We start from the raw sequence: 25,808 nt of genomic DNA on the forward strand, positions 1-25,808 counted from the left end.
CAGCGAACTGCTCAGCACAGCTGTGTAGCTTCTCAGTTCTGCAAGCACAACCAAGGCTCTTCACTCCTCTGGGCTTTTCTTTCCCCATCTGTAAAGTGGGTGTAATGGTTTCTACCCTGAAATGTTCTTGTGAGCATTAAATAGCACCCAGCCCAGGGTCTGGCACATCGTAGGTGTTCTTTTCGTGGCAACGCTTGCTGTTCATCACCGTGATGTCCAATGGCTGCCAAACATTCTGCCAAGGGCCTGGCCACATTTTTCTTAGTATTTGCTTGAGTATTTACTTCCATTTTCCAAGATTAGAAATCATCGCTTGTGAGGAACAACTTTTCTGCAGATAGTTTCTTTACTTTAGGTTAGTTAGATTACTGGGTGTAAGAGGGCAAATGTTTTAAAGATTTTGAGTCCATAGCTGAACAGGGGTTTTCCTCTCGTGCTGGGATCTTGGGGGAAGGTGAGAACTGCACCCTTCCCTCTGTGCATAAAAGAGACAGGGGCCTTGAGCTTGGAGAACTCTGTTTGAATCCCACTCACTTTTAGCTGTGAGATGCTCAGCGGATCAGTCTGAGCCCCAGTTTCTCTGTCTGCCAAAGTAGATTAAATTATGTGACTTCCTAACATCCGGTCTCCAAAATATATCTCTACTCTCACCTTTCCTCTCCACCCCTGAGACACCATTTCAGTCCACTGGCACAGAAGCTGAAAGATCTTTAAGAGAAGTAAATGAGTCCCGTCACTCCCCTGCTTCCCTGAAATAAGCTTCTGTTCACCTTAGAATAAAACAAAGCATGTCTTACAGGGCCCAGCATGATCTGGCCCCTGTCTCCTCCAACCCCATCTCCCACCCTCTCCCCTCCATCCCTGGGTTCCACCCTCACAGTCCCTCTTTCAATTCCTGGGACTTACCTCATGCTCACCTGATCTGGGGCCATCTCTTGTATCATTCATACAACCTGGAAGAACCCTGTAACAGTGATCTCCCTATCAAAATAACATGAATATTTATCATAAACATTCCAAATAACTACAAAGTTTAGAACAAAAACCAGCCTCTGAGTTGCTTTCAGTTCAGTTGCTCAGTCATGTCCGACTCTTTGCCATCCCATGGATTGCAGCACGCCAGGCTTCCCTGTCCATCACCAACTCCTGGAGCTTACTCAAACTCATGTCTGTCAAGTCGGTGATGCCATCTAACCATCTCATCCTCTGTCATCCCCTTCTTCTCCTGCCTTCAATCTTTCTCAGCATCAGGGTCTTTTCTAATGAGTCAATTCTTCACATCAGGTGGTCAAAGTATTAGAGCTTCAACTTCAGCATCAGTCCTTCATGCAAATGAATATTCAGGATTGATTTCCTTTAGGATTGACTGGTTTGATTTCCTTGCATTCCAAGGGATCCTCAAGAGTCTTCTCCAACATCACAGTTCAAAAGCATCAATTCTTCGGTGCTCAGTTTTCTTTATAATCCAACTTTCACATCCATACATGACTACTGGAAAACCCATAGCTTTGACTAGATGGACTTTTGTTGGGAAAGTAATGTCTCTGCTTTTTAATATGCTGTCTAGGTTGGTCATAGATTTTCTTACAAGGAGTAAGTGTCTTTTAATTTCATGGCTGCAGTCACCATCTGCACTGATTTAGGAGCCCAAGAAAATAAAGTCTGTCATTGTTTCCATTGTTTCCTCATCTATTTGCCATGAAGTGATGGGACTGGATGTCATGATCTTAGTTTTCTGAATGTTGAGCTTTAAGTCAACTTTTTCACTCTCCTCTTTCACTTTCATCAAGAGACTGTTTAGTTCTTCTTCACTTTCTGCCATAAGGGTGCTGTCATCTGCATATCTGAGGTTATTGATATTTCTCCTGGAAATCTTGATTCCAGCTTGTGCTTCATCCAGCCCAGCATTTCGCATGATGTACTCTGAATATAAGTTAAATAAGCAGGGTGACAATATACAGCCCTGATGTACTCCTTTCCCAATTTGGAGCCAGTCTGTTGTTCCATGTCCGGTTCTAACTGTTGCTTCCTGACCTGCATACAGATTTCTCAGAAGGCAAGTCAGGTGGTCTGGTATTCCCATCTCTTTAAGAATTTTCCACAGTTTGTTGTGATCCCCACAGTCAAAGGTGTTGGTGTAGTCAATAAAGCAGACGTAGATGTTTTTCTGTAACTCTCTTGCTTTTTTGATGATCCAACGGATATTGGCAATTTGATCTCTGGTTTCTCTGCCTTTTCTAAATCCAACTTGTACATCTGAAAGTTCTCAGTTCACATACTGTGGGAGCCTCACTTGGAGAATTTTGAGCATTACTTTGATAGCGTGTGAGATGAGTGCAACTGTGCAGTAGCTTGAACATTCTTTGGCATTCCCTTTCTTTGGGATTGGAATGAAAACTGACCTTGTCCAGGCCTGTGTTCATTGCTGAGTTTTCCAGATTTGCTGGCGTATTGAGTGCAGCATTTTACCAGTATCATCTTTTAGAATTTGAAGTAGCTCAACTGGAATTCCATCACCTCCACTGATTTGTTCATAGTGATGCTTCCTAAGGCCCAGTGGACTTCACATTTCGGGATGCTTTATTTTCGTATTTTTGCTTGATTTGGTTTGGGTTTTTCAGTGTCTGGGCTTTTCAGTGGGTTTCCATGATTTGATGTGTTTGCTTGTTTCCATGGTGTAAATACTTCCATCCCTGCTGATTTCAAGCTGTGAACATAATCCCAATCAGTTTGCAAAATTCCTGAAAAGATGGCAGTTTTCATTACAGCACCCTGGCTCTAACTAAGGAGACTCCACAAAGTTGACAGGGGACCTGTGGGTAGGACTTGTTTCCTGGATGTAGAAGGATCCAATGGAGGCCCCACATTTCAGAATCTGTAGGGATTTTCTCTTAGGTGGGTCAGCGTTCTCTAATCTTTTATTTCTGGTTGTTGGGGGAGAGGTCATATTGGTCAGTGCTCTTGGGACTGATTGGGGGAAAGGAGCTGAGGGAGTCACCACTGAGTGTGTGCTCTTTCACGTAACGCCCTGTCTTGCTCTGTTGCCCCCATCTCCACCAGGCCAAGGGGCCCTGAATCCAGATCTGTCTGATTCAAACTCCCCAGGAAGCAGCCTCCTTGTGCTCTAGGGTGGGGATGAGGAAGTAATATTCGGAATCTGAATTGCTTCTTAGGCAACCAGTTTCCTGCCTTCAGGGCACTCCACACCTCTGCTTTCTGAGCGTCCTAACCTTCCATCCTGCAGGCTTGTTGTGGTTTTGAGCTTGTTTCCTGGGCTTCCCTGGTGGCACAGCCGGGAAAGACTCCACCTGTAATGCAGGAGACCTGGGTTCAATCCCTGGGTCGGGAAGATCCCCTGGAGAAGGAAATGGCACCCTACTCCAGTATTCTTGCCTGGAGAATCCCATGGACAGAGGAGCCTGGCGGGCTCCAGGCCATAGCGCTGAAAGGAGTCAAACACGACTGAGCGACTTTCACTTCACTGCCTGTGGGTGCTGCTTACCCCCATCCTTACTCTGGTTTGAACCATCATTAGCTTGATAATCTCTCATCAATCTATCAAACTGTTATTAGCTTGATAGTCTCTCATCAATTCATTCCAATTCTAAACTCTTTACCATCATTTTAATGGGGTTTCAAGAGGAAGGACAGTGTTGAACTGTCCCTGTTTAGGAGGAGCCTCCCTCCACCACTCCTCACACAACATCTCTTCTCACCCCTCAGATCTCTGCTGACTCTTCACCTCCTCAGAGACTCCACCCGATGTGTTCCTATTATCTACTCCTGCAAAACAAACCACACCAAGGCTCACTGGCAAACAGCAACAACAGTCATTTATTATGCTGAGGAATCTTCCATTTGGACAGGGCTCAGCAGGGATGGCTCATGGAGGAGGAGGGACCATTTCAGGGTGGTTCACACACATGGCTTGCTTATGTAGGTGGGCTTTGCCCGTCAGAGGGAGCTTGAAGGGCCTGTGGGCCAGGCGCTTTGGTTCCTCTCCGCATGAACCTTTTCATGGAGCTGCTTGGGATCCCGTATAGCATGGCTGCTGAGTCCCAAGAGTGAGTGTTCCAAGAGGCAGGAAGGGGAAACTCCCAATATCATGAGACCTGGGTCTGGAAACTGGCACAATAGAATCAATATTCTATTGAAAAGTCAGTGAACCTGCCCAGATGTCTTAATCATAAACCATGTAGGATTTTTACTTTTTTATTGAGATATAGTTGATGTACAATATTATATGTTTCAGGTATGCAACATAGTGATTCATAATCTTTAAAGGTAATATTCCATTTCTAACTATTGCAAAATATTTGCTATGTTCCCTGTGTTGTACAATATGTCCTTTTAGCTTATTTATTTTCTACTTAGTAGTTTATACCCCTACCCTTTTCTTGCCCCTCCCCTTACCTATCCCCACTGGTAAACACTAGTTTGGTCCCTGTGTCTGTTTCTTTTTTGTTTTATTCACTAGCTTGTTTTATTTTTAAAATTCTATATAAATTCTATATCATATAGTGTTTGTCTTTCTCTGTCTGAAATTTCACTTAGTACAATACCCTCCAAGTCCACCCATGTTATTGCAAATGGCAAATTTTCATTATTTTTTATGGCTGAATAGTATTCCATACGTGTGTGTGTGTGTGTGTGTGTGTGTGTGTGTGTGTGTGTGTATGCCACAACTTCTTTATTCCATATATATACACATTTTCGGCTGCATTGGGTCTTCGTTGCTGCGTGGGCTTTCTCTAGTTGTGGTGAGCGGGGGCTAATCTTTGTTGCAGTGCCCTGGCTTCTCATTGTGGTAGCTTCTCTTGTTTCGGAACTTGGGCTCTAAAGCACAGGCTCAGTAGTGCTGACACATGGACTCAGTTGCTCTGCAACATGTGGGATCTTCCAAGACCAGGGATTGAACCAGTGTCCCCTGCATTGACAGGTGGATTCTTTACCACTGGACCATTCAGTAAGTCCTGTTAGCAGATATGTAAAATTACCAACCCTGTTGATGCCTCAGCAGGTCTGGGCAAAGTGGGGGCAAACATAACTCTGAGTTAAAGGGGGAAGGCTCAGGCTGGAACTTCATGGCAGGTTGCAGCAAGCCAAGCCCAGAAGATAGTAGCCAGATTGGAGTCGGGGTCCCTCTGGCCGTCTCAGGGCTATTGACCGAGAGGGGCTTATGAAGTGACCAAGGCTGGCCAGGGCAGAATATGGGGTGTGCCTTTATTCCTCCATGATAATAATAAAAAAAAAAATTGCTGATGTTTTTATTCACTTACTTTGAGCCAGGCACAGTGGAAGCCTCCCACAGACCCTGTACTGTAGGTGCTATTATTATTCCCAGTTTACAGATGGGGGAGCTGAGGCCCAGAAAGGTTAACTTACTTGCCCAAGAGTACATTGAATTTGCACCCAAGCTCTCTAGCCTATATGTTTACCTCTCACACCTGGCCCCCTCTCTCAGGTGTGTTCCACGTCAGGCTGCTGGGGTTACAGTGATTCACTGGCACACTCATTCATTCTATTCAGAAATGCCCCATGAGCTTGCTGTGGGCTCATCCCCGGCTCGGTCCTGGGATCAGAGAGATGAATCAGACCTGGACCTTGCCTTCACATCTCTCCTGGCCTGAAAGGGAGAGGCTGATCTGCAAAAAGATAATGGGCCCTGAGAGCCACAGGGTTCAGGCTGGGATCTGAGCAGCACCTCATGAGGTCTCTGGGCTGGCACAGGAATTCAGCTCCTCCCTGGAACATTGCAGGAGTGTCGGGAGGGAACATAACCTTGGAACTGCTCACCAGGGAGGACCAGGCAGTCAGAGAGGAAGGGCATTCCAGAAAGAGGACTCTTCATATGCAGAGTGAGGGCAAGTGGGGTGGTCTCTGCAGGGAGAGGTGTGAGGGAGGGAGGCAGGGTGTGGCGAGAGAGGAAGCTGGGGGCGGCAGGGTGGGGGCCGTGGTGGCAGTCAGGGTGCAGATGGTCCCTGTGAAGCCTTTTTGTGCAGTTTGGCAAAAGGAGCCATTGTAAGGTTTGGAGCAGGGGAGGGAGGTGATTAGAGGAAGTGAGGAAGGATAATTTTGGTTGAGAGGACTGGATTAAAGAGAAGGAAGGGAAGGAGCCCTTGAGGATGGCTGAGCCGGGGAGAGAAGAAGCCTGATGTAGGATGGAGAATAAATGTAAGAGATGCAGAAGTTGGATTGAATGCAGGGCATTCAGGAGAGGGGGCGTCAAGGGTGATGGGGACGTGGGTGTCCCTGAGGTGGGAACTCAGAAGGAGGGTTCGGTGGTGGGAGGGAGAGGCCTTCTGGTTTCTGGTCAAGATTCAGCTCTGGAAACCATTCTGCCCCTCAAGGAGGACCCATCATATGAGTCCACTGTGGGTTGGAGTCCCTCCCTCGTGGTTCTCCCAGAGCTTTGGAGCCAGGCTCCTCTGGAAAATGGCAGGCCACTGGCCTCAGCCACACTGGGACAGGACAGGAAGCTGCCTGGGTCCCAGTTAGGGTGCCTGACAATGACTGTGCTCTTTTGTGTACTTTTATTTTTATGTATTTATTTATTTTTAGGGCTTCTCAGGTGGCCCTAATAGTAAAGAACCCTCCTGACAATGCAGGAGATGCAAGAGATGTGGGTTTGACCCCTGGGTTGGGAAGATCCCCTGGAGGAGGGCACGGCAAACCACTCCAGCATTTTTGCCTGGAGAATCCCCATGGACAGAGAAGACTGGCGGGCCACAGTCCACGGGGTCACAAAGAGTAGACAGGACTGAACTGACTGAATTGACTTAGCACACATGCATGCACTCATTTTTAATTGCAGGATAATTGCTATACAGTATTGCATTGGTTTCTCCCAAACATCAGCATGAATCAGCCATAGTTTTGTGCACTTTACAGCTTTGATTCATCTTTGGAAAAGTTCACTCATTCACTTAGCACAAGATTCAAAAGGCGTAAAAGGCTATACAGTACAATGTCCTGTTTTATGGAACAATTACGCAGATGCAGACATGCAGCACACTTTTTTGACAGAGAGCAAGAAACATCTGTGGAACTATCTTGCTCTCCCTTGGCTTCGGTATCCATCATCTTTTGGGGTGAAAGAACCCTGGTGCTTCAGGCATCTCCTGATGATAGTGAATCCAAGTCCCCCTCTTCCTGAATGAAGGACACCTTGCAACGTAAGACGACCAAGAAGAATGGGTCAGGCAGAGTCTTCCAATGGTCCCTGCCCAGCTCCCAGTCAGCAAGAGGACCACAGGGTCCTTCCCATACTGACTTGACCAGGGAACCCTTCTGCTACGGGGCATCTTCCAGGGCTGGGGTTCCATGGATCACACTTTGAGAAAGGATGCCAAGGCAGCAATTTATTGTGTCAGCAAGTAGGACAAAGGACCCTGCCCACCCACAGAGTCTCTGGATGGTCCTGGACAAGTCACAGTCCCTCTCTAGGCCCCTGATTTTGAAGGGCTCTATTAGCTCGGACACTTCAGTTAGGCAGGGCAGCGTAGTGGTTGAGGGAATGGATTCTGGAGTCCAAGAGACCTGTGTTCAGAGCATGGTCTTGACGTTGACTCTGTGTGGCCTCAGGCAAGCCCCCTACTCTCTCAGACTTGGTTCTTCAGTAGTCACTGTGTCGTTGTAGGAATGAGATTATGCATCCAATACACCTGGGGCCCCGCCTGCTCCACAGTGGGCAGTGACCTCTGGGGTCAAGCTCAGGCTCAGTCTCAGGCTGAAGCTCTAGACCAGGCTCAGCTACCTGGCCCTCCCTCCCATGCCACGTCCCCCCCCCCCCCCCCCCCCCGGCACATCTGGCAAATGGGCAGAATTTGATAGGGGCCTGGGGGAGAGCCTTGAGTGATGGTGGTGAGTGGGCCAGGGCTGGACCCACAGACAAAGTTCCACCAGAGGAGGGAGGTCTGGGTCCAGGGGCCCCTTTCCTGATGTCTCTTCCCGCAGGTCCCTCCAGACACGATGGGGTGGCCGTGGCTGTCCTGCCTCTTGCTTCCTGCCCTTGGGGTGTCTGGTAGGTACCTCCCCTCTCCCATCAGCGCTAACCTGGGGGCCTTCAGCAGAACCCTCTGAAGGGTGGGCTGCTGCTCCATCAGCAAAAACCTAGCTCCTATGGCCCAGCTCTATGCTTGGCTGCCCTGGGGAGGCCTGGGGAGGAACCCAGCCCCAGACTGGTGAGCTGGGCTGAAGGCTGGCCAGTGGGACTGGTGTGGGCTCCCATGGCGGGAGATGGGGTTCATTCTTTCCAGAAGTGTCCAGATGTTCCCGCACCCTGTGTCCCTGCAGTGGCAGCCAATACGGCCCCAATATTTGCGTCCAACATGTCATCAGTGAGCCTGCCCGAAGACCTGCCACTGGGTGAGTACCTGTGCCCAGATCATACCAAACCCTCACCCCGAAGATGGCCCGGGGGTCCCCCGTGGGCTTGCTCCCCGTCCCTGCAGCTCCACAGCTCCTCATGGGGCAAAGATGACCCGAAGGGAGATTGTACCAGAAGTTTCTTCTTTTCAGTTTTTTGGTCAAAGACCTTCACACAGCATCAAATAATTAAGACCCACCCCAAGAGAACACCCCTCCTGTTTCCCATCTCTTTCAGGCTTTCTGATTTTCCCAAGGAGAAAGTATCCATTTGGTACCATTATTTTTCCTCTCTCTCTCTCTCTCACTTGCTCATCTCCCTCCATCCCTTGCTATTTTTTTTTTCTTAAACAGACAGCAGACTTGAGGCTCAGAGCCTTTCACGGACACATCTCACCAGAAGTTGACACCTTTGCTTTGTTTTGCTTTTGTTGTCTTTGTAGAGTTACCTTCCATCTGTGGCGAGTGAGACAGGTTTTCCATGTACATAACAATCTAAAGTTTGCTTCTAAAGTAAATGTATTTACATAAAATAGTAAGTCAATTAAAAGGCGGGTCATAAATAATGAGACATGGTTGGTAGTGAAGATTTTGGCAGTGCACAGGAGTGAATGATATTCACAAACCATTGTTTTGGATGAAGCCACAGAGACTGGATGCCAAATTCCCAGCAGGCAGGATGGGGGTTGAAGAAGCTGAAATGATAGATGGCTGTATTCACTGGGATATAGGGTCAGCTGTGCAGAAAGTGTTAGTCGCTCAGTCGTGTCTGACTCTTTGTGATCCATGGACTGCAGCCCCCCAGGCTCCTCTGTCCATGGAATTCTCCAGGCAAGAATACTGGAGTGGGTGGCCATTCCCTTCTCCAGGGGACCCTCCCAATCCAGGGATCAAACCCAGGTCTCCTGCACTGCAGGCAGATTCTTTACTGTCTGAGCCACCAGTGAAGCCCTAGCTGCACATAACAGACCCCAAATAACAGAAGTATAAACAAGGTTAAGGTTTACTATTCTCTTACATAGTCTTCTAGAGCAGTGAGTTCAGGGCTGTTGGAGGGTCTGTTCAATTAAGCTGGTTCTTGCTCTCTGCTTTGGGTGTCAGGGACCCTCCTTCCATTTCTAGCTTCTGCCTCCCCTGTGGCATGGACTTCATCCACAGGGTCCCAGATGGCTAGTGTCACACCCTATTCCAGTGAGAACTTGGGGGAGGAGAGGGCCAGGAAGGCTCACTTCTTTCTAAGGACAGGGCTCCAGATTTCACACACATTACTTCTGCTCACATCTCATTGGCCAGAACTTAGGTTCATGCCCTAGCTGAGAGGCAACTGGAGAAATGAAGGCTTTGTTATTTTAGTTACCCATGTGCCCAGCTCAAAATCTGGGGTCCTATTAGTCTGAGCAAAAAGGGGGTTGTGAATACTGGGGAACAATTTAGTCTTGACACAAGAGATGGCATCAAGGAAGCTGAAATCCAGAGTCTGCCTCGGGATCCAGAAGCCCAGGTCTGGGTACATGAAGAAAGGGTGGGCGATGGGCTTTGCAGCCACAAAGGCTACATCCGTTTGCATGTGGTTGTCAGGACAGAATAAGAATTATATTAATAAAGATTTAGAGCTCAAGATGAGGGAGGTGATAGTCTTATTACATCCCGAGATGGCATAATCCTCCCTGGAGGACTGGGCTGAGGTTAAACTATTTGATATCTATGAATGCAACAGAGAAGCAGTATATACATGTTAATGATATTTTACATATGTTTTCATAGCTGTTTAGTCATAGATAAACACACACACACACACACACACACACACCCCCTTCCAAACAAATGTCACAAATACATGTAATCCAAATGCCCTCGTGATCTCCATTCTCTTGGGTAACCCTTTAAAATCAAGTATGATCTCAGCCAGACCAAAGGAGAGTCTTTTTTAATATATAATTTACTTATTTGTATATTTTGGTTATGCTGGGTCTTTGTAGCTGCATGCAGGCTTTCTCTAGTTGTGGCAAGAGGGGGCTACCCTTCATTGTGGTGTTCAGGCTTCAGGCTCTGGGCACACAGGCTGCAGTAGTTGCAGCAGGCTGGCTCAACAGTTGTGGCTTACAAGCTTAGTTGCTCCATGGAGTGCGGACTCATCCCGGACCAAGGACCAAACCCGTGTCCCCTGCACTGGCAGGCAGATTCTTATCCACTGTAGCGCCAGGGAAGTCCAAGCGTCTTTTCTTCTGTAACCCCGGGGCCCCTCTCTGGGCTTTCTTAAACCAAAGGGCAATTTTTTCCTTTCTGAGATGAATTCCATGGCTCTCTAGGGATGAGAAGGCATTTTCAGTTAGGTTTTAAAAAATGTCATTTAGACCTTTTATTTTGAAGTATAGGATATGTAAATGTATCGGGAAGTACATTGAATTACCACATGTAACTCCCTGGTGTCTAGGATGGTAAAGAATCTGTCTGCAATGCGGGAGACCTAGGTTCGATCCCTGTGTTGGGAAGATTCCCTGAAGAAGGGAACAGCAAACCACCCGCAGTATTCTTGCCTGGAGAATCTCCATGGACAGAGGGACCTGACGGGCTACTGTCCATGGGGTTGCAAAGAGTCGGACATGACTGAGCCACTTTAACTTCAACCGCCAGGAACACCTACACCTCAACCCCCCTCTCCCCTTCTGGTCACTCTCCATCCTGCATAAGACCTGTTTTCCTGACACTAACACTGTTTAATAGTTTAGTTTTGTCAGGCAGACTTTTTTCTTCCAGACTTAAAAATACATTGTATTTTAAACATAAAATTTGAGTTTAGTGACAGAGACCTAATATATGTCTTTTATTTCTATAGCTCTTATTATTTGTTACATTTGACTTTTTTCAGACAGACTTTTATTTTTTTTTATTTTTTTATTTTTATTTTATTTTATTTTATTAGTTGGAGGCCAATTACTTCACAACATTTCAGTGGTTTTTGTCATACATTAACACGAATCAGCCATAGAGTTACACGTATTCCCCATCCCGATCCCCCCTCCCACCTCCCTCTCCACCCGACTCCTCTGTGTCCTCCCAGTGCACCAGGCCTGAGCACTCGTCTCATGCATCTCACCTGGGCTAGTGATCTGATTCACCATAGATAATATACATGCTGTTCTTTTGAAACATCCCACCCTCACCTTCTCCCACAGAGTTCAAAAGTCTGTTCTGTACTTCTGTGTCTCTTTTTCTGTTTTGCATATTGGGTTATCATTACCATCTTTCTAAATCCCATATATATGTGTTAGTATGCTGTAATGTTCTTTATCTTTCTGGCTTACTTCACTCTGTATAATTGGCTCCAGTTTTGTCCATCTCATTAGAACTGATTCAAATGAATTCTTTTTAACGGCTGAGTAATATTCCATGGTGTATATGTACCACAGCTTCCTTATCCATTCGTCTGCTGATGGGCATCTAGGTTGCTTCCATGTCCTGGCTATTATAAACAGTGCTGCGATGAACATTGGGGTGCACGTGTCTCTTTCAGATCTGGCTTCTTCAGTGTGTATGCCCAGAAGTGGTATTGCTGGGTCATATGGCAGTTCTATTTCCAGTTTTTTAAGAAATCTCCACACTGTTTTCCATAGTGGCTGTACTAGTTTGCATTCCCACCAACAGTGTAAGAGGGTTCCCTTTTCTCCACACCCTCTCCAGCATTTATTGCTTGTAGACTTTTGGATAGCAGCCATCCTGACTGGCGTGTAATGGTACCTCATTGTGGTTTTGATTTGCATTTCTCTAATAATGAGTGATGTTGAGCATCTTTTCATGTGTTTGTTAGCTATCTGTATGTCTTCTTTGGAGAAATGTCTGTTCAGTTCTTTGGCCCATTTTTTGATTGGGTCATTTATTTTTCTGGAATTGAGCTTCAGGAGTTGCTTGTATATTTTTGAGATTAATCCTTTGTCAGACAGACTTTTAAAAAAGCATTTTCTCTCTGATCCATCTTTCTGTGACCATGGACACGTGATCCATCTTTCTGTGACCATGGACACGTGTACAGAGAAAGATTTATATACACCCACTCACCTCCCATATTTCTTTGGGTATAAGAGCCATGTCAGTTTACACCTTGACATTTCTGAGTCAGGATGTATCTTATGTTTGAGATAGCTGCTTAACACAGAATGACTGCCCACCCTCATCCCAGCATGTATTAAATTGACAGCGTGTCTCACAGCAGAGGAAACACAACATAGACACCAACGTTTTTCTAGCCTGATGGTCTTCCTGGAGGAGGGGGCCTGGGTGGGGAGAGACGGAGCTTTCCAAGGAGTTTCTGGAAGAGGCAAGACTGATCAAAGAAGAGCAGGCTCCAGGTGTGTTGCCCAGACTGTCCCTAAAGGGCCATCGTGGGCATGAGGGAGCAGGCTGGTTTTCTGGGACACTCGGGCTGCAGACTGACCCCACCATCAGTCACCATTCTAGCACTTCTGCCTTTGTGGGCCTCTTCATAATTAAAAAAGACCAAGATATAATTGACATACAACATGATATTAACTTCAGGTGTTCAACATACTGATATATTTGTATATATTTCAAAATAATTACCCCAATAAGTCTAGCTAATATCTGTTACCACACGTAGTTACAGAATATTTTTCCCTTGCTGTGAGAACTTTTAAGACCTACTCTCTCAGCAACTTTCGAATACCCAATACAGTATTATTAATTATAGTCACCATGCTGTACATTATATCCCCAGGATTTATTTATTTTATATGAAAATTTGTACCTTGTGACCCTCTTCACCCTTTGCTCAGTCTCCTCACCCACGTCTGGGAACCACAATCTGTTCTCTGACTCAGTGAACTTGGATTTCTGTTTTCAGATCCCGCGTGTGAGTGAGATCACCAAGCAATATTTGTCTTCCTCTGACTTATTTCTCTTAGCTGAATGCCTTCTAGGTTTGTCCACGTTGTTGCAAATGTCAAGATTTCATTTTTTTTTTATGGCTGAGAATATTCCATTTTGTACAAAATGTACAAAATACACACACACACACACACACACACATTTATATATATACCACATCTTTATCCATTCATCCATTGATAGACATTCACTAATGTCTTGGCCCTTCTAATTTTAAAAGAAGTTAATGTACCTGCGGGCCTCATGGGCAGCTTGGACAGGCCAGCATTGAACTAGGTGGCCGTGGACCCTGGGCATTCTCTGTCCCGTCTCCAGGTGCCGAGGCCTTCTGGCTGGTAGCTCAGGACCGAGAAAATGACGAGCTGAAATACGGGATTAGTGGCTCCTATGCCTACTTCTTCAGTGTCACCTCAAATACTGGGGAAGTGAAGCTGGCCAGCCTTCTGGACTATGAGGTAAAGAAAGCAACTTGGGAAGGCCTTGTGAGGGGTGGGGAGTGGGAAGGGCCCTGGTGGACCCCCGAACAGGGCTCACCTTGGTCCCTGTCTCTCTGCCCCCTGCAGACACTTGACTGGTTCACCATCAACATCTTCGTGAGCGACAGTCACGACAACCGAGTGAGTCAGCAGGGGGAGCGAAGGGTGATGGTCCTGGGCTCGGAGAACAGGGGACCGAGGGGCGGCGGCTAGTGGTGTCCCGACCTCAGAGAAGCAGAGCGAGCCTCAGTGAACAAAAACCAAATTGAATGTTTATTTTTATCAGAATTAAACCTGTCCATTTTTCATCATACAGTATTACCAAGATTTTAGTATTTACTATTAATTTGTTTTAATTATATGCATATGTTTATATATATATATATATATATATGGTGTATCTATTTTGCATAGCTATTGTTTGTAGATATACTGTTTGTATATTTGTATATATACTGTTATCATGAATTGCATTATTAATTCATATTGATACGTATATTAATAAGAAAACAGATACCAAATAACTCCCTACCTTCTCTCCACTGAGATCATCATTTTCAACTCCTTTGACTAATGGGCAGTTCTCAGTGTTCATGTTTCTCAATAACACGCTTCTCCAGTTACATGTAAGCTGTACACATAAGCTGTACGCACAAGTTACAGCTTGTGTCTGTGAAAGTTGGGGGTTTTCTCTTTATGACCTATTCCTTAAAACCTACGCATTAAAAGATGACTTGGATGTTCATAAATACTTTCTCAAAGTAAGCATTTTTAAAAGTTCAGACAAAGCTCAAGCCCTCTTGGGTTGCTCTTCCCAACTCACTCCCAACTAAAGTATCCACCCTCACTGTGTTGTCTATCCCTTGCTAAGCAGTGGCATACATATGTGCATCCATGGAAGAAAGATTGTAGTTTTCAGTGTATTTTCTTAAACCGAAATGGAATCCTACTGCCTGTATGGTCTTAAACCAACTTGTCCACTCAACAATCAGCGTTGGAGCCTTTCTGAGTCTGCATACAAGTCTCCCATTTCCTGCATGTCTATAGCCCAGTGTAGGGACGTACCATGGTGCTTAGCTGGTCTCCTCAACACTTAGGTTGTTCACAGCTTTATTCTGTGGCTAACAAAGCTAAAAGGAACATTCATGTAATAAGACCGCTATGTTTTAGTTTTCTGCAATGACCTAATGTACTCTCCAGTGGTTCAGCAAACATGTGGAGAGAGAGGGAAATTAAATAAGGGGTAAATCTGCATGAAGAGTATCAGGAGTTCTCTGTTCTGTACTTGCAACTTTTCTGGCATTTGAAATGGTATCAAATAAAGAGTCACCCCAGACACTGCCTGATTGTTCTCCTGAGACGCTCTGCCAGCTTGCATTCCTGTCCGGGCACTCCTGACTTTGTTTTCTCAAACTCCCACGTTTTCTGGGCTCACCTGGGCTTTCTCACATGCAGGTACAGAAAGAAATGCATGTGATCGTAGAGGACAGAAATGACAATGCGCCCGTTTTCCAGAGCATAAGCTTCTCCACCAACGTCAGTGAGGTAACGTCTGCCTTACCAGGGTGGGTGTGTAGAATGCAGGCATCCCACAAATCTGCTCAGAATGGGAAGGACCAGCGACAGTCAGCAGGTCTCCAGGATTGGGAGGAGTGCCTCCTAGAAAGGGCAGCCACAAGAACCAAATTCAGAGGGTTGCGTGTAACCCCATGTACAATAGTTGCAGCAGCATTTTTCAATCCATCACACTGGATTGGAGTTCTTTAAGTTATGATCATCCCAGGTGGAGAGGAAGAAATTGATTTTCTTATGTATCTAAACATTTGAATGGTATGAAATTTAGAAAGTGAAAGTTTAGTCACTCAGTCGTGTCCGACTCTTTGCGACCCCATGGATTGTAGACTTCCAGGCTCCTCCGTCCGTGGGATTTTCCAGGTAGGAGTACTGGAGTGGGTTGCCATTTCCTTCTCCAGAGGATCTTCCCATCAGGGATCGAATTCAGGTCTCCCACCTTGTAGGCAGATACTTCACCATCTGAGCCACCAGGGAAGCCCCTTGAATGGTATATCTAGCTTCAAACATGGCTGGATCCAGGCACTCAAGCCATGTCATCAAGAAGAGATTTCTCTCCACCTTGCACCTCTGTGCCTCTTGTTGCCTTCATCCTTGGGTTGGGGGAGAAGTTCACCCTCATGGTGATGATGAAAGTGCCCAGCTCCAGGCTCACATCCCACTAGCTTTGAAATGCAACTCAGACTGTCTCTTTCTCAGTGGCCCCAACCAACACCCCAGGCTGACTCCCATTGACCCATTTTGGGTCACGTGCATGTGCCACCATTATTTACTGGACTTCCCAGGTGGCTCTAGTGGTACAGAATCCACCTGCAATGCAGGAGATATAAGAGACACAGGTTTGATCTCTGGGTTAGGAAGATACCCTGGAGAATGAAATGGCAACCCACTCTAGAATTCTTGCCTGGAAAATCCTGTGGACAGAGGAGCCTGTTGGGCTACAGTCCATGGGGTCACAAAGAGTTGGACATGGCTGAAGCGACCTACCATGCATACATGTCCATCAACTGAAGGGTGTGGAATGCTCCAGTTGTCAAAGTCTGCATCATGGGCCTTCCCCTTTAGCAAGGGTAACAGCCCGACTTGAACTGCATGGGCAGGGAGGAGATTCTCCAATGGTCTGCAAGCAGGAAACACACCACTCCTGAATCTTCATTATTATGTGGATTCAAAGACCTGAGAGGTGTGCCCTACCCCCCAGGCCGGACAAGAGGCTGGTGAGGTCCAGACAGACCTTCAATAGGCTCTCACTGAATGCCTACTATGTGTCTGGCACTGTCCTTGGTGCTGAAGATATCCGGAGATGATAGACTTGGTTGCCACCCTCAGTAGCTCACACTGTAGTGAAGATCACAGACACTAATGACCAAAACATTAAACAGACAGGATTATTTCAGAGGGTGTTGTGCTCAATGAAGAACATAAGGGGCTGCTTTTAGGTTGAACCAGTGAGGAAAGTCTTCTCTGGGTGGATGACATCTGAACAGAACTAAATGTCAAGGAGCCTGCTTGGGCTGCTCCAGGAAAAGGATTTTCCAGGCAGGGAATAGCAACTGCTCTGAGGTGTGAATCAGCCTGGAGTGTTGTAGGCATAGCTAGAAAGCTGCTGTGGATGGAGGGTGGAGTGTGAGGAACAGGCGAGGTCAGAGAGGTGGGCCTGACCCCAGAGGGCCATGGAGGCAGTCTGGACTATATTCTGAGTGGAATGGGGAAACCACTGGGTGGATTTTGAGCATGAGAGTGATGTGGTCTGCTTCAGAATTTTCAGAGATCTCTCTGGCCACCTTGTGGAATTAGTGAGCGTGTGGACAGGTCCTGGGGCAAAGGCATCTGAAAGAAACTTTCAGCTCTGCAGCATACTGTCTGCAACCTGGGCTGGAGGCTACAAAGAACCCACAGGGAAATTTAAGCAGGGGAGTGGCAAAACCTGAGTTCTGGAATGATCATTTATACTGGCCCTGAGGGGCTCAGCAAATCAGAAGCTAGTTCATGTGGCAAGGGGGCTGCATCGGGGAGAGAAGGGGGAACTCAGCTTCCTGCCGATGTCCAGATGCCCCCAGAGGCCCAGCCCAGGGGAAGGAAAGGGGGTCACCTGTGGAACACTGGGCTTCAGGTTCTGGAAAGCCTGTCACTATCCCCGTGGTAGGGCTGTGGGCCCTGGAACTCCAGGTGGGGGCATGTGCTTGGGCATGAAGAAAATGGATTGGAACTCAGAGTTGATGAAACCTTTTGTTACAGAGGGGCTTCCCTGGTGGCTCAGAGGTTAAAGCGTCTGCCTGCAATGCGGGAGACCTGGGTTCAATCCCTGGGTCGGGAAGATCCCCTGGAGAAGGAAATGGCAACCCACTCCAGTATTCTTGCCTGGAGAATCCCATGGAAGGAGGAGCCTGGTGGGCTACAGTCTACGGGGTCGCAAAGAGTCAGACACGACTGAGAGACTTCACTTTCACTTTCTTTTGTTACAGACCCTGCCGGTGGGCTCCGTGGTGTTATCTGTGCTGGCCAAGGACAAAGACACAGGCTCGGCGGGCACCGTGGTATACTACATAGAAAAGGTGAGTCTGTACGGTCCACGTGCGAGTGTGGGCGCTGCCGCTCCTCGTGGCCACCAGGGGGCAGCATCTCCCACACAACCTGCAGGGCCCTTGCAGACCTGGAGCTCTGCCATGGCCCAGCCCTGGTCCCCACACCATCCTCTAGCCCCCTCTGGCCTCATTTAGCCCAGTCGCCTAAGAAGGGTACCTGCTGCAGACCGAACCCTTCTTCCCCCGCTCTCACCTGGAGTGCTGAGGCTGTATCTCGCCCATTTCCCAGAGGTAGAAACTGAGAATCAGAGAAGTTATGTGACCTGGTGAGGTCAAGAGCAGAGCCAGGATTCGACCCCAGGCCTCTGAGAGCAGGTCCCAGGGGCAGAGCCATCCTGGGGCAGCCTGGCCTGACTGTACTGTGCCTCAGGTCATTCCTACCACGGAGGGCAGTGAGCACCTCTTCAGGATCCTACCCAATGGTTCCATCATCCTCAATGGCAGCCTCAACTATAACAGCAAGAGTTCCTTCTATCAGCTGGAGCTGAAGGCCTGTGTGAGTGGGGGCGCTGGTGGGGGCTGGGGGCATGGGGACCCGAGGCCCAGATTCATGGAGACCTGTCTCCTGGCAGGACTCGGGCGGCCAGTACAACAATCAACAGGTCATCCAGTGCTCCTCATCTGTCTTTGTGTCCATCTCTGTAATTGACAAGCCAGACCTGGACCCCCAGTTTGTTAGGGAGTTTTACTCAGCCTCTGTGGCTGAAGATACACCCCAGGTATGCTGGGCACCTGGGGGAAGGGCTGGGGGGAACTGAGAGGTAGGGAAGGGGTCTGGCTGCTGACCGTGCCTCCCCGCAGGGAACCTCGGTGCTGAAGGTGGAGGCCATGGATGGCGACAGAGGCATCAATGACCCTGTGATCTACAGCATCTCCAGTGAGAATGGGGTGTCCCCAGGCTGGGGCTGGGGCAAGGGAAGGGGTGGGGGCTCCATCAGAGCCACCGGAAGGAGCCACTCCTGCTGCCTCTTCCCAGATTCCACAAGGCCTGGCTGGTTTGACATTGGCAAGCAAGATGGGGTGATCACGGTCAACAGTCCCCTGGACAGAGAGCAGCTGCTGGAGGAGGATGAGGAAGTGCAAGTGCAGGTCACGGTGAGTGAGGGGGCCAGTGCCCCCTTTGCACCTCCACTCTCTGCACCCCCACTCTCTGCACCCCCACTTTGACCTTTGATCTCAGCTCTTTTGGGATGCTGGTTCTCTGACCTCTGCCTTCCGGCTTCAACTCTGCTCTCAGGCCACCGAGACGCACCCCAACATCCATGGGCAGGAGGCCAAGGCGAGCATATGGGTCACGCTGAGAGTGACAGACGTCAATGACCACATCCCTGAGTTTTACAACTGCAGCCTCCAAGCCTGCGCCTTCACTCCCAACGAGACTCAAGTCAACTTCACTGGCTACGTGGATGAGCACGCCTCCACGCGCATCCCCATTGAGGACCTCACCATGGTGGTCTACGACCCAGACAAGGCAGGCGCACCCAGACCACAGGCAGGGTGGGCGGAAGTGATGACAGGGGATTGCTGGGGAGGGGAGGTGGCGAGTGACCAGCGGAGCATGGACCATAGTATGCAGTGTCGCAGTGGGCAACAGTGATGCTGACCATGAGTGGTGGTGACAATCAGAGTTTGAGAGACATTTGGAACTGCTGAGTGATGCTGAGCCGGTGGGAGGTCTTGCGTTCAGGGCGGAGCTCAGTGGTGGGGAATAGAAAGGCAGGATGCTGGGTCACGTTGAGTGGAATGTCACTTTTGGTGGGGTTGAGCAGAGGGTAGTGATGGGTAGATGGTGAAGTTGCGGGTAGCTAGTACTGGATATTGGGGGATGTGGGAAGTGTTGAGCACAGACGCTTCTAAATGGGTGTCAAATTGGAAGGTCTTCTTGGGAGAGGTTGGGATTGAGTGGTGGATGATTTGGGTAGTACTGAATGCTGAATAAGTACAGTGGTTGTGACCATGAGTTGATACAAAATGCTGAGTGGAGGATGATTTGGGTGGTGGTGGTGGCTGGGTGGTGTGTGGTTTGCGGTTGGCATTAAGTGGAGAGGGTATGGAGTGGAAGGGGCGTGGGGGTAATGGGCCAATATTGGGCACCGATGGGGTTTGGTGTTGGAGTGAGTGGTGGAGGGTGGCTGGTATGGAAGACTCAGAGGGAGCGAGCGGTGTGTGTCCAGGCTCTGCAGCCCAGGCTGGGGCCCACAGTGCCTCAGGGACGTCTTCTTCTGATGAGCCCACGTCTCCAGGGACTAGTGACCAGTCCACCCTCCCGGGGCTTGTGGCCAGGGATTGGGAGGAAGACGCAGGAGTGGGGTCCCTACTTACAGCCCACCTCTACAGGGCAACAACGGCACCTTCCTGCTGACCTTGGGGGGCCCGGATGTCGACGCCTTCAGCGTCTCCCCGCAGCGGGCAGCGGGCTCGGTGGATGTGCAGGTGGTGGTGAGGGACCCGTCGCTGGTGGACTACGAGAGGCAGTCGGTGATGCTGGTGCAGGTGAGGGGTGCTCGGCGGCGCCAGGGGGAGCCGGCCACGGGGCGCTCCCACCCCCACGCCGCTGCCCCTTCCTCTGTCCTTAGGTCACAGCCACTGACTCTGTCAGCGGGAACACCTCTGTCGCCTCGGTGACCATCCATCTTCGAGACACCAATGACCACAGGCCCACGTTCCTCCACAGCATGTACAACCTCAGCGTCTTTGAGCACAGCGCTGTCGGCTCTGTGGTCACCGACAGCATCCAGGTGAGTGAGAGGGGATGGGGTGGACTGGGCTGGGAGAGACGTGGAGATGGGCAGGCCTGGGGCTGTCCCTGCCAGAGTCTCTGCATCATCTGGGGTCATCGGATCCCAGCAAGCGTGCACGTGCATGTGAGTGTGTGAGGGTGAGCGTGTCAGTCTGAGTGTGTCAGGGGCTTCTCCCTTCAGCTCAGGAAGCAGGGCTGCCCTGTCCTCATCAATTGCACGGCCGGCAGTGAGGGCATGGCTTCTGCTCAGTGTCCCATTACCTGTCTCTCTGCCTCACAGGCTTCCGATCCAGACACAGGCGAGGGGGGCCGCATCACCTACAGCCTGCTTCCAGGGAATGGGTAACGTCTCTGATGGGAGCGGGGCAGGTGGTAAGGAGGACCAGGTCTGCCTCTCTGCCTCACAGTGGGGCTAGAGCAGCCAGATAAAATACAGGGTACCCAGTTACATTTCAATTTCAGATAAACAAATTATTCATTTTTTTCCTTGTTGTATAAGTAGGTTGCAAATATTCCACCGGACGTCCTAAAATACTTGTCATTGTTTATCTGAAATTCAAATGGAAGTGGGCACCCTGTATCTGTTTTCGCTCCATCTGGCCGCAGGGCGGACATCTTTGCCGTGGATCCAAACTCGGGGAGGGTGACGGTGAGAAACAGCGAGCTGCTGGACCGGGAGAAGCAGGCCGTGTACTACCTCACGCTGCAGGCCACGGACGGCGGGGACCTGTCGTCCTCCACCATGCTACAGATCCACGTGCTAGACATCAATGATAACAGTCCTGTGGTCAGCGGCTCCTACAACATCTTTGTCCAGGAGGAGGAGGGAAACGTCTCCGTGACCATCCAGGTGCGAGCCGGCCTGAAACTGGTGGGGTGTGGAGGGAACAGACCCAGGGCACCAAGCCTGGCTCTGCGGTCATGCTGGCCCTGTGCTGGAAGCTGGGATCTGCTGTGTGGGCCTGAGAAAGTCACTCAGTCTCTCTGGCCTCCATTTCTTCTTTGCAAAATGAGGTCAATCATAGAACTTATTCATAAGGATATAAAGGATGCAAAGTGCTGTCATAAAGGATATAAAGTGCTGCCTAGCACAGAGCGAGCCCTCAAAAACCACACTGCTCTTTAAAATGCAGGTCCCAGCCTCACTCCAAAAAGGATTTGGGTAGCTTAGATTTAAAAGTATAATAAAAGAAATGAAGAAAAAGAGAAAATAAACACAAATCGTGTCCAACTCTATGCGACCCCATGGACTATAGCCTGCTAGGCTCCTCTATCCATGGAATTCTCCAGGAAAGAATACTGGAGTGGGTTGCCATTCCCTTCTCCATGGGATCTTCCTGACCCAGGGATTGAACCCAGGTCTCCTGGCATCACAGGGAGATTCTTTACCATCTGAGCTACCAGGCAGTGTAAGCACAAAGGTAGGGTTAAACCCGAAGCCATACAATTGCTAGGAGAGGGCTGAAAACTCAGTTCTGAGCTTCATAATGGCCAGAACAAAAATGGAAATGAGGCCAGTGGCCAGGTTCTCAGAGACTAGGAGATAAGAACCAACTGTTGGCTCCAGAGGAATGTGGGGGAGAAGTTCCTACACTGAATCATCTATAAGGAGGTCTTGTGAGAAGCAGGAAACAAAGTCTTCAGAGTGACAATCACATGGCCACAGGGCCCTCCCATCTTTCTGGGGCTTGTGGTTTCCTGATCTCTTGATGACCTTGTGAAGCAGCTGCTCTAATGGTCCCCATTTCACGGAAGGAGAAAACAGGCTTAAAGAGGTTAAGTGACTTTTCTGTGGTTGGACAGCCGGTCAGTGGCAGTGCTGAAACCTGGGTCTTTCTCATGCACCTTAATGCTTCTCACCCTGGTCTGAGAGCTCTCTGGGGCAGGAGCATCTCAGATCTGCTGCTGGAACCACGGTGCCTGGTTTCAGCCCTGAGAAGTTCTTGGTGAATCAGCCGGCCTGAGTTCAGAGCGCTGAGGGATGAACAACCAGAGTTTTTCATTTCCTAAACAAGATCCCGACAGATCTGAAACAAAAAGAGCTGAAGGTGGCAGTATGCAGGCAGGAGATGAAAGAATTGGGTCCAAGTCAGACTAGCCCGACTCTGGATTCAAAGCCACATTTACTGAGCACTTACATGCAACAGGCCCTTTGCTGAGCCCTGAGTCCTCCAAGATGAATTCACCATAATTCCTGCTTCCAGGGAGGGTGGCAGACCATCACATAAGGGTGTCACTTGTGCTGTATGGAAGGTGGCACAGGGGTGGTGGAAGCCCAGCGGAGGGACCAACCTGACCTGGAGTCAAGCAGACAAGGTGTAGAGGGCATTCGTGTGTGCGCGCAAAGCCCTGGTGGCAGGGAAGAGCCTCTTGTGCTCTCTGTGCCATCACCCTAAAGGCAACCAAGCGTGTGCTCAGGACCCTGGCAGGACAGGAATACACACACACACAGATTGGGTGAAGAATTTCAGCTACTTAAAAAAAATAAAGCACCGATGTAGTCATGATGAATCAGAATCTTGGTGGACTTCACACTTCCTTTTTTTGGCTGTATCACGTGGCTTGTGGGATCTCAGTCCCCCCCCAGCCAGAGACTGAATCTGGGCTTCAGGAGGCAACGTCCAGAATCATAACCGCCGGGCCACCAGGGAATTCCCCTACACTCATTTCTGTTGGTTTATTTTTACTTTTGGTTTGTTTTGGTTTATTTTTTTTATTTTTTTGTTTATTTTTGTTTTTTTTTATTTTTTGGTTTATTTTTTTGTTATTGGTTACATTGGTTTATTTTACACTCATTGGTTTATTTTTACTTTTGACTGCCTGTAGTATGTTGCCCCCACCCCTCTCACCTCGCTAGAATGTCAGCTCCAACTGTCTTGATCACAGCTCTGGTCCCAGTACCTAGAACAGGGCCGGGCACGCGGTAGGTAAACATGTGTGGGATGAAGGAATGACCTCAGTGTTTAAGACCTTAGAAGCTCTTGCAAGCTCTTGTTGGTCCTGTCCTCTTAGCTGGGAGACAGGGGCTGGGAACTGGGGAGCCGCCCTCTGATTTTAGGAGGGGGAGGCCCATGGGTGGGCAAGCACCCGATGGCGGGCGTCCCAACCCTGCTCACCTGCCCAGGCTCACGACGATGACCAGCCAGACACCAACAACAGCCTGCTGCACTTCAGCCTCCTGCCCGGCCCCTACAGCCACAACTTCTCACTGGACCCCGACACAGGCATCCTCAGAAACCTGGGGCCCTTGGACCGAGAGGCCATCGACCCTGCTCTGGGGGGCCGCATCGTGCTGACCGTGAACGTGTCTGACTCTGGCGAACCGGCGCTCTGGACCACTGTCAGTGTCACCATCACCGTGGAGGTAAGGCCCGGCTCAGCCGGGGACGGGGTTTGGGATGAACCCCATACTGGGAGGCTCCCGAGAAGGTGGCCCGTTCTTCCTGCTTCCCACTCAAATCACATTTCTGCCCTTGCAGTATGGTGGCTAAAAGAGTTCTGGAGCCAAGCTGATGGGTTAGAGTCCTGGCTCATTGGTTGTGTAACCTTAGGCAATCAGTCAGCCTCCATGTGTCCTCAAGTTCCTCATCTGTAAAATGAGGGTGAAAATAATATGAGTTAATCAATGGAAAGTGTTGCAAAGAATGCCTGGCCTGGAGAAAACACTCGGGGCACACTGGGCCCTGCGAGGCAGTGGGGGTTAGCTCCATCATATTGTTCAAAAAACTAAGGTGCACAGAGTTTCAGTTGCTTGCCTGGGTCATAGAATGGGGCTTTGAATCCAGTCTGTCTGGCTCTAAGGCTGCTGCCCGGTCACAAGCACCTTATGCCCACGGTGTGGTTGGTGCCCCTTGGGTTATGGAGTGCACAGCCTGTGCCACTGTACACAGTAGCCCTGTCTCCCACTGGGCTGGGATGTGACACTTTCCTACAAGGATCAGAATGAGACAGCAGGGAAGACAGAGAAACAGACGCCAGGTGAGGACTTACCAGCTGTCTTTGGGGGCGGGGGAGAATAGGCCACAAAGAACGAAAAAAAAGCAAAACAGCCTTTCTTGAGCCATCAGGGTTCTTTCACACCCATGAGCCCTGTGAGTAGGGATGACGCCCCCAATCTGCAGACGAAGACACTGAGGCCCAGAGAGGTCAGAGTCACACATGAGGAAGAGGTAGAGCTGGGCTGAACTTGGAGCAGTGCTCGTAGCTCCTCCTGTGAGGACAACCTTGAGAATGCAGCTGGCCGTGGGCTTGGGGCAGTGACGCCATCTCTGGGAAATCTCCATCAGAAATTCCATCTGGTTAAGAAGGAGAGGGCTCTGGTTTTCAAAGATGTCTGTCCTACTGTTATTTAGAAAATGCCGAAAGCAAAAGTCCATGGGCTGCCCAGGGGAAGGACCAGGAGAACCAAGAGCACTCAGCATGCACCAGCGTCAGGGGAGGAGGTGCAGGTGGAGTTGGCCTGATCCTGTGACAGGGACAGCACTCTGTGTGGGTGACCAGAGAGGTCACCGGAAAGGGAAGAGGAGAACAGAACGCAGTGGGTATCTGAGGGCAGGACCAGGTCAAGCCCTGGCATATACCCCCAGCACCTCCGCACCTGAGCTCAGAGCGAGTGTTGTGGGGTCAACTTAGGGTAGGAGGGACAGGAGAAAGGAGGGGACCAGGAAAAACTTGGGTATTTGTGGGATCATGGTGGTATTGGGACCAACACAGTAAATCTGAGAGATGGGGAGTCAAGCTGGGCCAGGCAGGGATGCAGGTGGGAATGTAGAGCCATCCTTCTGGAGAGCAGGGTCTAAGACAGCTGTGAGTGGTGGACAGGGGAACGAAGTGTGCACCCAACTTCAGAGGGCCCGCCATGGACCTCGGAGCCCCCGGGGGGTGGGGTCTGGGCTAGTTCTGTCCTCTTGAAGTCTGTTTCATCATCTCTGAAGTGGGCAGCACTGTCTGAGGAGATGGACAGAGAGAATGGACCGCAGGTCAGGGGAAATATTGGCTTCTCAGGCTGTGTCTGGGGAGGCCCAACCCAGGAGCCTGAGTTCCCTGGGCTCAGAACTGCCTCTGTCTGCAGGACATCAATGATAATCTGCCCATCTTCAACCAGTCCAGATATTCCTTCTCGGTGAGGGAGAGAGACCCAGGTAAGTCCTCCCTGGGGCTCCCTGG

At 49.3% G+C, this 25,808-nt stretch overlaps 1 protein-coding gene across 1 annotated transcript in view; it reads left to right on the forward strand.

Moving 5' to 3' along the window:
- The window catches only part of CDHR2 (cadherin related family member 2), a 44,454-nt gene that overhangs the window by 4,645 nt on the left and 14,001 nt on the right, over positions 1-25,808 (forward strand). The window contains exons 2-18 of the mRNA XM_065934623.1: positions 7,957-8,023; positions 8,296-8,367; positions 13,585-13,724; positions 13,833-13,886; positions 15,201-15,290; positions 17,783-17,872; positions 18,273-18,398; positions 18,475-18,621; positions 18,704-18,779; positions 18,879-18,997; positions 19,140-19,373; positions 20,240-20,395; positions 20,479-20,640; positions 20,923-20,984; positions 21,249-21,492; positions 23,767-24,006; positions 25,714-25,783. Of these exons, the coding sequence (XP_065790695.1) occupies positions 7,972-8,023; positions 8,296-8,367; positions 13,585-13,724; positions 13,833-13,886; positions 15,201-15,290; positions 17,783-17,872; positions 18,273-18,398; positions 18,475-18,621; positions 18,704-18,779; positions 18,879-18,997; positions 19,140-19,373; positions 20,240-20,395; positions 20,479-20,640; positions 20,923-20,984; positions 21,249-21,492; positions 23,767-24,006; positions 25,714-25,783 (2,134 nt within the window). The 5' untranslated portion in view covers positions 7,957-7,971. The remainder of the gene's footprint in view (positions 1-7,956; positions 8,024-8,295; positions 8,368-13,584; positions 13,725-13,832; positions 13,887-15,200; positions 15,291-17,782; positions 17,873-18,272; positions 18,399-18,474; positions 18,622-18,703; positions 18,780-18,878; positions 18,998-19,139; positions 19,374-20,239; positions 20,396-20,478; positions 20,641-20,922; positions 20,985-21,248; positions 21,493-23,766; positions 24,007-25,713; positions 25,784-25,808) is intronic.

This window comes from Muntiacus reevesi, chromosome 1 (assembly GCF_963930625.1).
Source record: "Muntiacus reevesi chromosome 1, mMunRee1.1, whole genome shotgun sequence".
NCBI lineage: Eukaryota > Metazoa > Chordata > Mammalia > Artiodactyla > Cervidae > Muntiacus > Muntiacus reevesi.